The sequence below is a fragment of the Balaenoptera borealis genome, assembly GCF_965194805.1.
Source record: "Balaenoptera borealis genome assembly, chromosome: 12".
NCBI classification, from domain to species: Eukaryota; Metazoa; Chordata; class Mammalia; order Artiodactyla; family Balaenopteridae; genus Balaenoptera; species Balaenoptera borealis.
This window is the reverse complement of record NC_138869.1, coordinates 51,892,067-51,909,892: the sequence shown is the minus strand read 5'-3', so window position 1 is coordinate 51,909,892 and position 17,826 is coordinate 51,892,067. Positions and strand designations below refer to the sequence as shown.

Sequence of the window (17,826 nt, the reverse complement as noted above, 5' to 3'; positions counted from 1 at the left end):
TGGGGGGAGGGGAGATTGGTCCAATTTAAGGATGATTCAATTACAGAGCTGAGTTTTCAAAAGGTATTTATTAAACAACTACCATATGAAAATTATTATCTATATACTAAAAGAAACAGATCCTCAAAGAGCCTATAATAAGTTGGTATGAACACATATGCATTAAATTGAGAATAATTTACAACACAATTTAACAACAGTTGTACACATAGCACCAGCTAACTCAAAGCACTGAGGTCCAACGAATAGCAGATTAAGATGAATGAAGACGTATTTGAAGAAGAAAGTCTTTCAGAGATAAGTTGGATCTGGCAGGTTCTGAGGGACACAGATTAGCAAAAGAAAAGAAAAAAGATTTTCTAGACAGGGAACATAAGTGATGAGGGACTATATTAGAGTAGAAGTTCAAAAAGTAGATAAGGAGGGCCACAGCCAAGAGAAGGAAAGAATGAATCAGTACCTTGGAGAACGACTTTATGTAAATGGTAAAATGGAGAAAGTGGAACAGAATAAGGAAATATCTCTGTCCTTGAGAAGTACACATTCTGATTTTGGGATGCCTAAGTAAGAAATGAGATAGATTTTTAAACAGATGAAAAAAAAGCAAGAAGGAAAGAAATCTACAAGTACATGAAATGTGTAGTCCTTAGTGGGGAAGGACCGTACTGTTACTCCCACTCTCCCACCTTTGTGACCACCAGAGAACATTTAGGGAATGATCCAATTTGATTAGTGGTTCCAAGAGGAGACCAGGGTGAGCATACTTCTTATATAGAAACCTTAACTCAGAGCTTCTTGCTGTCTTAGAGAATCACGTCTTAAAAAACAGACCGAGCCAGACCTGAGTGCTTTTCTCCAGTGTGAGTTCGCTGGTGGTGATTGAAAGTAGAACGCTGACTGAAGGCTTTCCCACACTCAATACATTCATAGGGTTTCTCTCCAGTGTGAACTCTCTGATGCACAATGAGCTGTGAGCTGTCACTAAAAGCCTTCTCACAATCTTTGCACTTATAGGGTTTCTCCCCAGTATGAGTTCTCTGATGTACCATAAGACTGGAGCTGTAACTGAAGACCTTCCCACATTCATTACATTCATAAGGTTTCTCACCAGTGTGAATTCTCTGGTGTATGATAAGATGTGAGTTTTGATTGAAGGATTTTCCACACTCTTTGCATTTATAGGGCTTTTCACCAGTGTGAAGTCTCTGATGTCGAATGAGACATTTACTCAGACTGAATGCCTTACCACACTCACTACATTCAAAAGGTTTTTCTCCAGTATGAATTCGCTCATGGTCAACAAGTTGAGAGTTCTGATTGAAGGCTTTCCCACACTCACTGCATTTGAATGGTTTTTCCCCAGTGTGGAGGCTCTGATGTCGAATAAGACATTTACTTCGACTGAAGGCCTTGCCACATTCATTACACTCATAAGGCTTCTCCCCAGTGTGGATTCTCTGATGGTCAATAAGATTTCTGTTGGAAGAGAAAGCTTTCCCACACTCATTACACTTGTAAGGTTTCTCACCACCGTGAAGTACCTGATGATGGACAAGGCTTTTACTCCGAATGAAGGCCTCCCCACACTCATTGCATTCACAGGGTTTCTCCCCAGTATGGGTTCTCTGGTGGTCAATGAGTAGGGAACTCTGAGTGAAAGCTTTTGCACATTCGTTACATTTATATGATTTCTCCCCATTATGGAGTCTCTGGTGTTGAATGAGATGGGAGCTGTGGCGATAGGTCTTTCCACAATCACTGCATTCATAGGGCTTTTCCCCTGTGTGGATTCTGAGATGGACTATGAGCTGAGAGGTCTGCCTGAAGGTCTTGCCACACTCATTGCACTCATAGGGTTTCTCTCCAGTGTGGATTCTCTGATGCCCAATGAGGTGAGAACTCCGATTAAAAGCTTTGCCACATTCATCACAGTGATAGAATTTCTGTCCCTTCAGAATTCCCTGATGTTCTGCAGGACTTGAGGACAGATCTGGATGTTCCTCAAGTTCCTTATATTCATCACATTCATCTTTTGTGCATTTATTTTTATCCTCCTGTGTTATTTCCAAGAAATCACTCTTCAGTCTGCTCCTTTGTTCACCTGAGGGTTGAACTTCTAGCTTCTCTAAAGCCTCTTCACAGGCATCTCCAGCTTCTGGTCCTCCAGGAATCACTCCATAGAGTATTCCTGAGGTCCTATCAGATGACTCCGATTCTTCAGAAATTTCCTGCTTTGGAGGCAACTCTGAACTCTCCATCCTGTTCTCACCTGCTGCCAAAAGAAAAAAGAAAACAACTGTTACTCACTCTTACCCTACTGAGGAAATGAACTATCAGGAGCCTATGTACCTAAAAAAAAATTCATATTATGGGTAAGGAATGAGGAGACTCATTGAGAACAGGAGAGAAAATGAAAAAACAGCTCAAATTTCTCTTCATGGACAGAAAAACAATGAGGGGAAGCTGGTCAGTGGAGGAAGGCAGAAGAAGAGCTATCAGGACAGAGGGATGCTGAGCCAGCACAGCCACGTGAACAGGCCAGTTGAAAGGCAAGAGACCAGTCTGTAAAGCATGGTGTGATCTTCCAGAAGTCACTTAGATGTGACGTCTCCTTAGTAAAATGATGAACCCTAAGGTCCTTTCCAACCATGACATTGTACGGTTCCACAGTTCTCAGCAAAGATGTTGGGGAGAGAGACTGGTGGCAAATACCTCAAATCGAATATGAGAAACAATGTGGGCAAACCTGAGAGTAGAAGGGAAATTTGTATTATGAGGATATGATTAGGAAAAAGTGTATATAAAGGAGTGATTCTGGTATAACAGGACAGTGACAATATTTGGAGAAGCCATGGGTAGAGAAATACTGGGGAAAAGTATTGAAGGGGAAAGCAAAGCTATAACATTGGGCACCCCTTAGTCCCTGGAGCACTGGACTGGTAAGTACAACACTGCACTCCTATAAAAACTAGGAATGGGGCTTCCCTGGTGGCGCAGTGGTTAAGAATCCGCCTGCCAATGCAGCGGACACAGGTTCGAGCCCTGGTCCGGGAAGATCCCACATGCCGTGGAGCAGCTAAGCCCGTGTGCCACAACTACTGAAGCCCGCGCACCTAGAGCCCGTGCTCCGTAACAAGAGAAGTCATCGCAATGAGAAGCCCGTGAACCACAACAAAGAGTAGCCCCCCCAAGCCGCAACTAGAGGAAGCCCGTGCGCAGCAACTAAGACCCAACACAGCCAAAAATAAATAAATAAATAAATAAATAAAACTAATGGGGGACTTCCTTGGCAGTCCAGTGCTTAAGACTTCGCCTTCCAATGCAGGGGGTGTGGGTTTGATCCCTGGTTGGGGAGCTAAGATCCCACATGCCTCTAGGACAAAAAACCAAAACATAAAACAGAAGCAATATTGTAATAAATTCAATAAAGACTTTCAAAATGGTCCACATCAAAAAAAAACCCAAAAAACTAAGAATCGCATCAATAACTTGAAATATAAATCAAACATGTTTTTGGTATCTAGATAATCAGGAATCATAAGGAAAGTGAGCAGTCGAATATTTGCTTTTAAATTCTAGGATTTTTCAGTACAAAATCTGGGAGAAGGCAGAGCAATTATGGTTATAGCTTAACCTAAAAATGTTGGTTCCTTTCAATGACATCTACATCAGGGCTATAAACCTTCATGCTAATTTAGTGTGTGCAAGTTGTAGATGTCTGAATCTCTCACTTCTGAGCCCACCCTCTCCAGAGTAGGATACTGTCCTACACCGGTCAACCCCAGAACCTGTCCTGACAACAGCTCCTTCCAGGAAGCAGCCCTGCCCCAGTCTTTCTGAAGGGGAAGCTGAGGCAACCATGCTTTGTGCCAAACAACCCAGCTCATCCCATGATGGACAACAGGTGACTGGAACAGGGCCAAGCACTAGACGCAAGTGTAGCTTATCTGTAGATTAATCATCCGCCTCTGTGCAGCCAGGACCAAAGTTCTGCTCAAACAAAGATGATATTTAATGGCTGAACCACCCTTGGAGTTCCTCTCTACATAAATTCTGAACTGAAGGTAGGACAAGATGAAGGAAATTACAAGTAGAAGCCGAAGCTGAAATGATGCATGGAGAGAAGGCAAGCCATCGGGAGCCAAAGCAAGCAGAACGTGTGAGGAAACAGAAAGTCTAACTAAAAAGGAGCTCTGACAGGGACAAAAGCTTCAGAGTGAAGAGAATGGGTATCAGTGGGAGGAGAAAACAGATACACAGAGCACAGCTGTCTTACGACACTGCTGTAAAAATCCTTTCACCTTTGCTGCTGTGGCTCCCAGGCTCCCAGGTCCCTACAAGGCTTTGTTTCCTGAAGTCTGGTCTAGCTGGTCAGTTTGTTCTAGGTTTCCATTCTTTTAGCCTTATTCTAAGTAACTTAGCTCATTGCTTACAATAACTGAGTGGCTTTCTATTCCTTCCAACTACAAACTCTAACTAAACCAGCCCAGCTCAATTAATAAGAAAGTAAAAAGAATATTAATAACTGATAAAGTGGATGATGATGTAGAAGGGTTCATTAAACTATTCTCTCCACTTTGTCTCTTTATATTTTCATAATAAAAAGTTAAAAAAAGAAAAAGAATATAGCAAAGAATATATAAAGAAGGCAGACACTAAGTTACTGGGTAACAGAGTCATTACCCAATGAAGCCAGGCTGCAGCAATTTTCTGGCATGATGTTCCGGTACAGGGCTGCTTTCTGGCTGAGTGCCGGACCTTTCCACTTCTTCTGAGTATAGTCCACAGACAGGAACTTGAACTCTGCAGCCTCCTGGAATGACAAGCTTCTATTGCTCAGGGACATTCCCAGCCTGGAAAGCAGTCATTAGGGGCACCAAGAGCACAGGGTCGGGGAACCTGGTGGTAAAATGGGCAGGAGGCGGGGAGGGAAGGAATCTGGGAAAGACAGATTAAAAGGACAAGTCCAGGTTATTCCCTGGTGGTCCAGTGGTTAAGACTAGTGCTTTCACTGCCATGGGCCCGGGTTCGATCCCTGATTGGGGAACTATTATAAGATCCCACAAGCCGTGGGGTGCGGCCAAAAAAAAAAAAAAAAAAAAGGACAAATCTAGGACAGGACCAGCTCCAGGGGAAGCCACAGGAGCAGACTCAGAATGGGCCAGAGGCCCGGAGATGAGCTCTAGCTATTCCTGGGCCACAGACTTGGAACTCAGGAAGCTCACCTGGGGCCTGACCATCCGGAGCACAGTTGCCACTGCTTGGTCTCCTACGTTCCCCACTTGGGGAAGGGCAGGCACTGGGGAAGCATGCCGAGCTGAGGGAGGAAAGAAAGCTCTGAGTGGGACCAGCCCTGCTCTTGGCTCCAATGAGGTCTGTATCCCAGCAAGTGGATTCAAGAGAACCCAGGTGGCTCCACACACATGGACCCTCATCCCTGTTCCATAAAGGCGTTATCCTTTGTGAGCTGTGAACTTTTCCTGGAGGCACAGAAGGTCCCTGTTCAAACCGAACTGGCGGCTCCTTCCAGCCCTCTCTCTGCCACTCTCAGAAGGAAGCTACATTTCTGACCGCCTTCTCTCTCCCATGGCTTCCCCAGCAGCAGCCTGCCTGGTCTCCCCCTCACCTCTCTGCCCCTCATTCCCTGGCTTCTCTTCCTTCACCTGCCCTCTCACCACGGACACTGCAGGCGTTCAGGCCTCAGAGCTTCCCCTTTCCCTCTCTCAGAGATCTCACGACTCCCATTCTCTGCTCTTAAGCTGTCAGTTCTCTCTGAGACCCCTATCACAAGCCTCCAGTTGCCTATTGGACATTTCACTTGGGTGTCCCACAACACCTGAAATTCAGTGTCTAAAGTGCATGTTTCCATCTTCCTTTCCTGACTTCCCAAGTTTTCTCAGTGATTCCAAACATCAGCCAAAACCCGCTAATTCTCCCTCCTCTCCATTGCCCCATGGATTCTTTGTTCAAATGTGTGTCACATCTATCACTTTCCATTCCACTCAGGCAATTCCTGCCTCACATCTGTTCTCCTACACTAGCCTCCTAGTGAGGCTCCTGGTCACTGGTCTCCACACTCAACCCACAGTGCTCATGAACCACAGTAATCCTTCTGAAATACTGTTTCTAACGCTTCAATCCCCTGCCCCCAAAATCTTCCTGGCCTCCATCCAAAGGCCCTGCACAAGCAGACCCCAGGCTCCCAAATAAGTCCTTCCTGACCCGACCTCAATGGGGTCCAAGGAACTCCCACTTAGCGAGTGTCTTTGCTCCAGTCCTCCATGATCTCGCTCACCGCTTACAATGTCCACACGGCTCATTCGTGACGGCATCAAATGCCTGCGGACAGATATCACTCACATGTATCTTATGAGGTTGCCTCTTCTTGCACTTAGGACTGACTCTCTGCCAACTAGATAACAAGCTCTTTGGAAGCAGTGCCGGCGTACTACATCTCTCTGGTCCTCAACAGTGCCTTTGCCATGAAACGTGCTTGACAAAAATGTGCTAAATACACGAATGATTGGAGAATAAGCAAAAGGAACAAACAAAGTCACTAGGGAAGGAAGACACAGGGCAGGGCAATAAGGGACTCCAATGGGGTGGGAGATGGGGAGATGAAGGAAAGGAGACTCCGAAAGAGAGAAAGGAGGAATGACTTAAGGCCAAAGCGGGGGAGGTGAGTACCAGAGTGCCCACTGGGGAGGCGGTGGTGTGCCCCAGGGTCACCAGGAGGCTCCAGGTGGGCTGTGGGTGCCGAACCCTCACTGAGGAGTGAGGTAGGAGGAGATTCCTCTGTTGCACCCAAGGCTGTCATCTCCTCTGAATGCATTTCCTGTTCCTGTGCCGGAGCTGAAACCTAGAGACAAGGAAATAAAATTGGGTCCAAAAGAGCATCCTTGAAGGTACAGAACCCAAAACCTCTAAGAAGCACCCCCAGGAGAGGAAGCCAGGGAAAGAAGAGCCAGAGGGTCCTTCTAGCCCCACCAGTACAGCCAACTGGGGCAAAAATGTCAAAGCAGGATCTACAGCTTACAATCCTATTTGCCATCCCTCTGTTGACCCTTTTGGTAGGAGCTTCAAGACCAGATTATATAACCATTTCCACTCTGTGTCAGTGCTTCAGACACACATTTGCTTATGAAGAACCCCCTGGAAAAAGAAGTCAGGAAAGTAATTCAGTACACTCCCTAGGGCCTCAGCCTACAGAACAGATCAATCAGAAGTACCAAGGAGTAAAAAGTGACAGGTGTATGTACCTGTATGTGCACAAATAATGCTACAGAGGCTGACAGCTGGAGCAATACCCCAGAACAGCAGCTGACAAACCTCAGCTTTTCCAACTTCTCTCAGCAAAAGTGTCTCCTCTTCAGAGAAGCCATCCCTGACCACACTGACAAAGCAAGGATAGTCACACTCTCTCAAATTACCTGGTTGTATTTTCTATAGTGTACATTAGTCTTTAAATTATCTTATTTATACCTTTACTGTCTATTTCTCTGCCAATGAAGTATAAGTGTTTTGAGGGTGAGCACTGTGCCTTGGTCACTAGCTCCTAGAACAATGCTTAGCCCAATGGTGGTGTTCAATTAATATTTGCTGACTGACTTCCTCTCGATATTTTGCTAAGAGTTATCTGCAAACTTGGTTTTCAGTATGTACTACCTCTCCCCCAAAATCTATACAAAAAGTCAAATAGAAAAAAAAAAAATTAAAAAAAAAAGTCAAATAGGATCACATAACACCAATCTTTAGAGACCTCGAGAATATCTCAGAACATAGACCTTTTATTTTCTAACCCTTGCTTGTTGTCATCAAATCAGTTCCTCACAATCTCATGGTTACTACTTGTACCAGCACTTGGAGCAGAAAACCTAAAACATTATCTAAATAAATCACTTTTTAAAAATTGAAATATAGTTGATTTACAATGTTGTGTTAGTTTCAGGTGTACAGCAAAGTGATTCAGTTATACATACACATATATTCATTCTTTTCCAGATTCTTTTCCCTTGTAGGTTATTAAAGAATACTGAGCAGAGTTCCCTGTCCTATACAGTAGGTCCTTGTTGATTATCTTAAATAAATCACATTTATAAGCTCACTCACTCTGGCATGTACATAGCACAGCATAAGGTGAAAATAACTTCTCCTTCAACAAAACACATGGATTTGCCCTACTGGGTTACATCTGCTGAGAAGTTAGGGGGCTCTCTCCTTTAGTGTATAGCTCTCCCATGGAATGGTAGGTCCAAGAGGCTCCCTGCAGTCCAGGGTTCCCCAGCTCTCCCCTGGATGGTTCTTATAAATGGGACTTAGAGCTCTTAAATACAGCAGCTGTGGGTACTGGCAGAAGATAGAACTTAACTGCACTGTGATAACACAACCTTGTAATTCACTGACAATGAAATCCTGATAAAGTTCCTATTCATTACCTAGGACTCATAAGTGTCCTCTCCTCGCAGGCCATGAAAACCCCATTCCAATTTTCATTCCAAGATGGCATTCCACAGCAAGACATTAGGGAAAAGGTAGTGGCTTAGAATCTAGGGAGCTGGAAAATCTTGGTTCCCACACACACGGACAAAGGGACTGCTTACTAGCTCTGTCATCTTAGATGAGTCAGTTAACTTCTCTGCGCTTGCATCGCTTGTCAAACGGAGATAATGATTACTATTTGCATACCTTGTAAGCCTGCTAGGAGCTCAAATTAAAAAAGATATAAAAGCATTCTGTAAATTCTGCAGCTCAGTAGGGATGCCTCTACCGCTCTCTCCAGCCCCAATGTGCACACATGTGCATGCTCACTCCTGCTGATCAGAATGACATTCCTTAATCTCCTCCTGGCAAACTCCCATGAAAAAGCCTGTTTTTTCATTTAGTCATAAAAACATTTTCTGAATCCAGGCTAGGTGAGATAGTCCTGTTCTCATGTCCTTATGTCAGAAAACTTAAGCTGATGACAATGGCAGAGTAAGAAATGGAGTCCAAAGATCCCACTTCTAGGCTAGAGCCATGAGTGTTCAGCTGCCCTGACTGTCAACTGTTAGTCACTCTCTTGGGTGTGTGACTCAGTCACCTTTCTTCTGAGGCTCGCTGGATAAAAGACAGTTTTAATGGAGGCTACATTCTCTTCTGCTTAAGCAAAAAGAAAGCGGGAGATAGGGAAATTTTCCTTCTACCCTCCTCACTAAATAGCATTCTAAACATTTCCTCAACCACTTGTCCTTGCCTATGGTTGGACCTAGCTGCTCTCTAGACCCTACTGATAGTTGATTTACCCCTGTGTTTACTTGTTTAAACAAGGAAATAACGACTGACAATGGATCTGATACGGTCAGAGGGTACTGGCTATTACTCCTGGAAAAACTCTAGCCCTAGGACTCCAATCAATTGGAATTCATTCCCTAGGCCTAGATATGTAATCATTTTTGAAAAAGCGCTGAATAAAAATGATGTACTGGGTACTAAGGAAATTTCACTGATACTGGTTTTCCCTGGTAAAGCACAAAGGAGGAAAAGTAGAGGGGACCCTAATCCATCCTGCTCAGTTACAAGGGAGCAATTGGAGACTCATCAGGAAGAACTGACTCATCCACGGTGTGATGGTCCTTTGATGTCAATTTAGCTCTAATCTAGGTGTTGCTGTGATGGTATGGTGTACAAGTGATTAAAATTCATAATCGGTTTAAGTAAGGGAGGTTATCTTAGATAATCTGCATAGGCCTGATTCAATCAGTTGCAAGGCCTTAAAATCAGAACTGAAGGTTCCATGAAGAAGGAATTCTCTTTGTGGACAGCAGCTTCAGCCTATGCCTGAGAGTTCTAGCCTGAACTTTCTGACGGCCTACCTTACAGATTTCTGACTTGACTTGTCAACTCCCACAATGACATGTCACTTTCTAGCAATATATATATGTATGTACATATATAATTTCCTCCTGGTTTTGCTTCTGTGGCTGAACCCTGACTAATACACATAGTCACTGAACTAGTTAGCTCTGTGATCCTAGAAGCCAGATTTCCCACTGTTATGACACTGCTGACTCTCCAACTTTTCCTTTTATTTGAGTTACCCTGGCTTAAAATTTGAGAGAACCCCAGAAAGTAGGGAAAATCAAAAATAGAATTAAAGAAACGAAAAGATCCCCGTTGGGTTTGGAAAGCTAGAAAAGAACAAAATGATGATGAGGCCCAGAACTGTTACATCTCATAAGGAACCTAAAAGGCAGGAAAACAGCACAGTAACTTGGAGAAGTCCGAGGAAGTAATGAGAACTTCTCAAATGAGGGCCCATGTTATCAGCATACCCTAAGGGCTACTTCTCCCTGACATGCTTCCCTGTTCTAACCAGTGTGCAGATCCTCTGCGTGTCAGGAGCACTGTGTGCAGCTCCAGGCTGCAGCTAGGTTCACGACACAGTACTTCACAAAGTAACTCAGAGCGTGGCTGGGATCTGCATTTTTGCTTAAGGCTAGGAGCACAAAACTCTTTCTCCTTTATACATGGCACTGGCTCAGGAGTCCCAAAGGCAAACCAGCTTAGAGCCTAGGGAATGGAGAATGTCTATTCTCAGGCTACCCCAAGCAGTATAGAATGGTTCCAGATGCCATTCTAGACTCGGCCACTCACCTCTCCTGGTCCACTAACGTGTCTCTGGAAATCCTCCACTACAGCCACAGCCTCCTCGCCACTCTCAGGGTGATGCAGCTGCACCCAGGTCCGCAGTTCCCCTGGCAGGATGCTCAGGAACTGCTCCAGGACCAGCAGCTCCAGGATCTGCTCCTTGGTGTGCACCTCCGGCATCAGCCACCAGCGGCAGAGCTCCCGGAGCCGGCTCAGCGCCTCCTGCGGCCCAGACATCTCGTGATAACATAACTGCCTGAAGTGCAGCCGGAAAATTTCACAGACAGGAGGGTGATTCTTTTGGAGACTGCAGCCCTGCCCCCAGCTCTGGCTCTCTGGCTCCTGTTTCACAGTCAAGCGTCCCTCCTGCCTCTGGAGAACAGCACCCCTGGGGATGAGGCCTGAAGTTCCTCTGCCTTGGGCGGCCATCGTGACACCAAAGAGAAGCTTGTTTCAGTTGTGGTTTGTCCGATTAAAATGATGGTCTGTAATTCAGGTCTCAGAAGCTGTTGTCAGAGTTGAGGATGTGGGGTGATGGGAACGTCACCTACAGAAACATCAGGAGAGAAATCAGAGTCCCCAGAGTGCTCAGCCCCAGGTGGATGACAGACCGTCCACAGTTAAAAAGCAAAGCTCTAGAAAAAAGAAAAAAAGAGCACAACCAGGGCAGTCTCTCTAAGCATCTCTCCAAGTGACTTCCTTAAAGTTTCAGTGGCTCCCATCACCTACAGGATAAAACCTAAATGTCTACGCCTAGCGTCCACAACCTGGCCTGAGGCCTCTGTCCTAGCCACACCCCCTACCACTTTCCCCAGGTACCCACCAGGCTAGAAAGACTGCAATGATCTCCTAATGTGGGATATGCAAGATAATCCAAAAGGTGGATAAAGAAATACTAAGGTGTTATTTAACTATTTAGTGGATGTTTTATAATGTGCACTGAAATTTGTACAGCAGTACATACCTTTAACTCACAAATAAACCTATGTTGGAAACGCATGCTCAAAACTCTTCTACTCTACTCTTTTGTAATAGAGATGCACAATAAAGAAAGTTAGCGACTAAAGCTCTGAAGACACGGCTAGAAGCCACACATACTCCTTCTCTGGATTTTTCTGCTTCTGAAACTTTTGACAAACACCTACTCACCTGTCAAGACCCAGAACAAATGCTATTTTTCTCTTGAAGGCATTCCTGATTGCCTCATGCAGGAAGGGGAGCTGGTCACCTCCCTCTTGGTACTTGTCAGTGTAACATTGTATTTTAACTAATTTATGCACAACTCATCACTCACACCCTCCAAACTGCTGGATGGCCACAAAAGAAAAGGAACCCAATGGAGTAAGAAATGCCAGACCCTTTTCTACTCAACCCGCTTCCCCTAGAAAGCCTTGCTGATCTCTCCAGGCTTAAGTGTGGTTACTGCCTCAGTGAACCCACAGTACCTTTTTCATTCAAACCTCTGCTAGAGCACTTCTCACACTGTGTTTGGGACTTACACGACTGCCTCCTCCACTTTACGGGAGGACTCAAAGGGCAGAGCTGGTTCCCAGTCATCTTTGTACGTGTGTGTGTACTTGGCATACAGAGGCACATACATATCTGGGAAGCGAATGAATGATACTGAAGTTGGGGGTGGGGGCGACTTTTATCCAGTTTACATACTGTAAAACCCTGAAAATGAGCACCTTAGTGGTAACTAGGGCATCTGTGCTGTGCTTCCAATTCACCATGCATCTTGGTACCTTGGGTAAGCTACTCTCTCCAGGGATGAATTTCTTTAAAAAGACAGACTTAAAAATCTGTGACTCTGCTCTGAGATACATAGAAAGTTCAGGCCATTTTCCTACTTCCCTTACTGCTCCGAATGCTCAGCCCCTCACCTCATCTGGATTTTTGGCTCTCCAAGCTATACTTCACGTCTGAAATTCTGACTGGGTCTGACCCACTTCTGACGCTTCGTACTGTCTTCCAGCGCAAGGCTGGGAAAACGTCTATCTACATTTCGCGTTCGACCAGGCTTCTGCGGCGCCGCTCACCTGGCCACGTCTGCCCTGCTCATCGCTGTACCCGCAGGTGCTGGGCTCTGTGCCAGGCACGGCTGGTCAGGGCACTGGGACAAAGAGGCGGCTCTACATCTAGCGGCTTCTGAGCGTCACGGGGACCGCGCCGCCAGCCGCGGGGGCGCAGAGTGGGTCGGGCCGGCGTAGCCGACCTGGGCTGTGGGCGGCCGCAGCTCCAGCCTAGCGGCCCCGGGCCCCGGCAACGCTTCGCTCCCCGCCCCGGGCCCGCTCACCAGGGCACCGCGCCCGCGACCCCCGAACACCAGACGCCGCCGCAGCCGGTATAAACGAAAACAATGGCCGGGCCGGAAACGAGAGAGGCCCCACTTCCGGCCTCTCCAGGATCCCGGAAGTCTCGGTTGAGAAAGTGGGCGCCCGCGCCCCCGCGCCCCCGCAGCCACACAGCTGGTGACACCTTGGGCGCGGAGGCCACCCCCTCCGGACCTGGCTGGGGCACAGCGGCGGCAGCGGGGAGGGGGGTCTCAACTGAGGCCTCAGGCTGCACACGTGCTGCTCTCAGACCATTCTAGGTCTGGGCGACCCTGCCGCACCCCAGCTTTGCCCCTTACCCTCCTGGTGGCCTTGGGAAAGAAAACCTAACCTCTGAGCCTGTTTTTTCATCTGAAAAATGCAGAGCACAGCGTGCACCTGACAGGGCTGTGAGAGCTGAAAGAGGTAACATAAGGACACTACACAGCAAAAGACCTGACATATCCTGAGCATGCAGTCAGATATTATTATACTGTTTGTGACGCCCAGGGCATTTTCACCCAATGTGAGTCTTAATGAAATAAGCAACAGGCATCTCCGTCTTACTAAAGAAGAAATGAGCCCAGAGATTGTGATATTTTGGCCAGCAGGTGTGGTTAATCTTTCCTAAAACAGAACAAGCACTCTGGTGTCCAAGGAGAGGCCCCCTAGGGAGGGCCAAGGAGCTGATAAAAAGTGGGAAGTTATGGGGACAACATAATCTAGATGCAATTGTCTAGTCTAATATCTGGGAGGCAGGTGTTACCCAGGTGGACTTCACCTGGAAGAATGGTTTGCATACAGAAGCATGTGAACAGGTCCCTGCTGCTAACATGATTGAGGAGGCTCTGAAGGCACAACCTCCAAAAACGAATGATGTATGGGGCTAACGAAAAGCCTCTGCAACTTGAGGCAGTAAAAGGACATATGAAAAAAATATATTCAAGAAAAACTTGAGTTCCAAAGAGAAACAAAGGGCAAAGGATAACATCAGCCACATTTCCAATGGAGTTAACTATGTATCTTATGCATTGGGTTGGCCAAAAGATTCGCTCGGGTTTTTCCGTAACATCTTATGGAAAAACCCTGATGAACTTTTTGGCCAACCCAATATCTTGTTGTAGCCTAGCAAGTAGTTCCTTTACAGGGTCTGAAGTAACAGTAACCTGTGCTGTCCAGGCCATCAGCAATATCCCAAGGGTGTTCTGGGTCTACCTCTGGACCTGACATGTGTCCGTCACATCTCTGCATAAGCCAGGACAGAAACGAAGGCATAAGAAGACCTACTGCAGGGTTTTTACAGTCTTTAAAGAGGTCTCTTAGAGCAGTCTTGGCCCACTGAGCCTGATGAGTGGCCTTCTGATATCAAGGTCACCCTCTACATTTGGAAACCGCACAGGGAGGTCTTGGCTATCTGGTCCTAGCTTCTGCCTGACATTGCCACTGCGTGTGGCCCACTGGCCCATTAAGGCCTCAGAGACTCAGGGATATCGAGCAGGAAATCTCTTAAGGCCAGGCCAAATGCTGTCAGCTCTTTTTCAGGTTTCCCTGATGATGCGTTGTCCTGCAGTTCTGGCTGCCTGGTATGTAGGAGACTTAGGGATCTGGAAAACAAGATTAAGTTTTTTCATTCCTCAGAGCTGTTTCATTCCCAGGTGGTTGGCTTTCATTGTCTGTGAGAGCCAGCTTCATCTGGGAAGTGTGTCCAGACTTCATAGGTTCCTCTGTGGCCAGCACTGTGGGCCTAACCTACCATGACTGGATTGGGTTCTAGTGGAGGAGACATGCTCCATGACGCCCCTCATATAGCACCTTGGGAAACCTATATTTGGGCCAAAGACAGTCCCAGAATACCTGAGGGAACACCACCCCTGACCTCTCTGGGAAACTATCACATTAGCTTTGGTATGAGAGCTAATAGAACAAGTAACCCAGTTCTATGTGCCTGAAGCAGAACTCACCATCTACCCCCAACCCTGAAGCTCCACTCACATTCACATCACTATAAAGGGCACTATCATTCATCCAAGAGCCCAAACTAGAACCCTGGATGTCATACCATGGGCTGGGTGACCATAGGAGAGCTACGTAGCCTCTCTGTGCTACAGCTTCCTCATCTGTAAAATAAGGAGAATAATAATAATGATACCTAAGTCATGAAGTTGATATGAGGATTGGATGAGATAATATATATATATATATATATAAAGCACTTAGAATGTGCCTGGCACATTGTAGGTATTATAGGTGTTTTCTAGTATCATGTTTACTCACACTTCTTTATACCCTGTATCCAGATTATTGCTGAGTCTTTGCCCCATTTGTATGTAATAACAATAATAATGACAACAAAAAACAATAGAAAATACCTATATCACTTACTATGCTGCTCTGCATCATCACCACTGTTCACTTCCCTGTGTTAAGTCCTGCCTGGTGTGAGGGCAGCTGTGAGAAGGATGTTCCTAGGGACCTTTGGGATTTAAGGAGACCACAAAGAGAGGAGCATGGTCAGGTCTGGAGATTCTTTGTCCCCAAACTGCTCATACCTTCTGACATCATCTGTGTGGACAGTCCCCTTTTCAACAGCCAGGATACTCTTACACACCCTGAAAATAAGATGGGGGTCCTAGAACTGCTCCTTGTGGGGGGATAGTTGTAATATGGGCAGGAGACCCCAGCTACTATGCTTGAATGGGAATGTATGAGGCCCAAGCTCTAGCCAAGAGAGCAAAGAGACTGTCCTATCACCTTGAAAACTTCTCCTTGTCCTTCAAGAATTAGCTGAGAAACTCCATTCTCCAGGAAGACATCCCGGGACCCCATCTCCCCACCTGGATTAGGTGCCCCTTCCTTTGTGCTCCTGTGGTGGCCTGCCGTGTGCTTGTCACGGCCCTTATTTGTTGCACCAGGTTAACACTGTTTACTTGTCAACTTCCCCCATGCACAGTAAGCCCTATGTGGGTTGACACCATGTCTCTCTGGTTCACAGTTGGGTCCCGAGGCACAAACTCTAAGCCTGGCTGGTTTTAATATCTGTCTTGGCTGGAAGACAAGGTCAGTCCACCTTTATTTCCCTGGTGTCCAGTACAGAGCCTGGCCTAACTCTAAGAAATGTGTCCTTGATCCAGGTTGTTGTGGAAGGCTTTTTAAGCAGGGAAGGAATCTGTTAAGTCTGGGCTTTGATTGCCAGCTATACTGAGGGGCTTGGAGGGAAAGAGATTGAGACATCCATTGTATCTGCTTATCTGCTTTGCCACCCCAGTGCCTCTGTAAGACAGAATCATTAGTTTACAGGCGAGGATTCTGAGTCTCGGCAAATGTCCTGCCTCCTGGGTAACACTTTACTGGCTGAAAAGGGCACGGAAGGCTTTGAATTCAGGTCTATAGACCACCCCCCTTCCTCCTCTTTTTTTTCTGTTTTAGGATCCTATCTCTAACCCTCATTCATTCCTCATTCTTTAATTACTCTCAGATTTCTTCCTGCTGGTGGTGTGTCAACGATGGTCACAGAACATGGCCTCGTGGTAGACTCGGGAAAGGCAAGGATTCTCTAGGTCTTCTGGCCTCAGGTATCCCGCGAGGAGCCAAACCCTGGCGCAGAGACCAACGAGATAAGAAGGCCTCCGAGCTTCCTAGACGGAACCGGAAGTGGCTCCAAGGGCCCGAAGATCGGAGAGGAATTCGCTTCCGGCGCATCTTTTGTTCAGGAATCGTTGGCAGCTACTGCGGGTGGGGAGGCTAGCGGGCTAGTCGTGGAGCTTCCTCCGGTTGCCAGGAGTGGGAGCCGCGGTCCCGGGCTGTTCCTGCCCGCTGTTGGCGCTGGTATTGACCCTCCCCCGTGACACACATGATGAGACAGGCCCAGAGGGCAGCAGGAAACTTCCGGGGATACCAGCGCATCCCCGACGGGGTTTGGTGGGAACGCAGGACTGTCTCCCCGCCTAATACTGCTCGACTCTCCGTGCTTCCTTCCCGGCATTTATCCCAGAGGTCTTCGGAAAAGCGGGGCACTGTATTCCGTGGTCTTTGTTCTAGCTTAATCCCCGTCCCGAAACCCCTCAACCCGACCCTCAGCTCAGCCTCTGGCCCACCGAACTGCAGATTTGCCAAGTGGAAGGAGCGTTTTCAGCCTATCCTACCCACAGCTCCCACAGACACCAGGGATGTTATTAGCAAGGACTCGTGGATTGCACAAAGGATCCTTAGAGCCGCTGGTCCAGCCACCACCTTCCTACCTGTTATGGGTGGGGAAACAGGCCCATGGAGGGATTTGAACTGAGACCTTCTGCCTCCCATTCCAGAGACCTTGTCTCTTTTTCTGAGCCAGTGTCTGTGACCTTGAGTCTCCTAAAGCACAGTTTTGGTCTTGGAAATAATAAACTTGATACTATTGGCTGTAATCTTTCAGTTTCTGGGTATTGTTGGGCCTTAGATTTGAAATCCAAATTCTTCCAGAAGCATCTCAAACATAGATTGGAGTTTCTTTCCAGCCTGTGAGTATGGCAGACCTCAACTTTGCCACTTACAATCTGGGATTTGCAATTTTGGGCAAGTTACATATCCACTGAGTCTTAAGTTTCTTCATGTGTGAAATGGAAAAAACCAATCCATGCCTGCTTATCCCTCAGAGTTGGGAGGATTGAGTGAGGTAAGTTGTGAGTTTTGACATGTCCTGTTAAGCACTATCCAAAGATTAACAAAAGCACCTACACAAGAAACTTTGGATTCAAGGAGGGAGATGGAAATGACTGGACGTTGGAAACATGAAGGGCAAGGGGCAGGCAGACACTGATGACTTACAAAAGGCAGTATCTGATAACAACGTAAGAGAAGTTCAGAGAGCCAAGAAAGGGATTGATCTTGAAAGGGGTCAGAAGCAGCCTCA

General features: G+C 46.6%; 1 protein-coding gene across 5 annotated transcripts; it reads right to left on the bottom strand.

The window, feature by feature from the left end:
* Positions 1 to 49: 49 nt before the first annotated feature.
* On the bottom strand, positions 50 to 15,139 carry ZKSCAN7 (zinc finger with KRAB and SCAN domains 7). Of its 5 annotated transcripts, none has more exons than XM_082348500.1 (6): positions 12,666 to 13,169; positions 10,633 to 11,173; positions 6,688 to 6,859; positions 5,226 to 5,317; positions 4,684 to 4,813; positions 50 to 2,269 (listed from the first exon to the last, which is right to left on the bottom strand). In XM_082348500.1, exons 2-6 carry the CDS (start codon positions 11,053 to 11,055, stop codon positions 819 to 821), a joined length of 2,268 nt encoding a protein of 755 aa, XP_082204626.1. In that variant the 5' UTR covers positions 11,056 to 11,173; positions 12,666 to 13,169; the 3' UTR covers positions 50 to 818. The 5 variants fall into 5 exon arrangements, with proteins under 5 accessions (XP_082204626.1, XP_082204625.1, XP_082204624.1 ...); XM_082348499.1 differs by having other exon boundaries at positions 50 to 2,272; positions 12,923 to 13,168; XM_082348498.1 differs by having other exon boundaries at positions 50 to 2,272; positions 12,666 to 13,167.
* Positions 15,140 to 17,826: the final 2,687 nt, after the last annotated feature.

Coding starts and splice junctions, on each gene's coding strand:
- ZKSCAN7 (XM_082348499.1), bottom strand. CDS start 11,055: ATGGCCGCCCAAGGCAGAGGAACTTCAGGCCTCATCCCCAGGGGTGCT. Junction 5,318..6,687: donor CCTCCCCAGTGGGCACTCTG/GTACTCACCTCC, acceptor TTCCTCCCTCAG/CTCGGCATGCTTCCCCAGTG. Junction 4,814..5,225: donor TCCGGATGGTCAGGCCCCAG/GTGAGCTTCCTG, acceptor TTGTCATTCCAG/GAGGCTGCAGAGTTCAAGTT.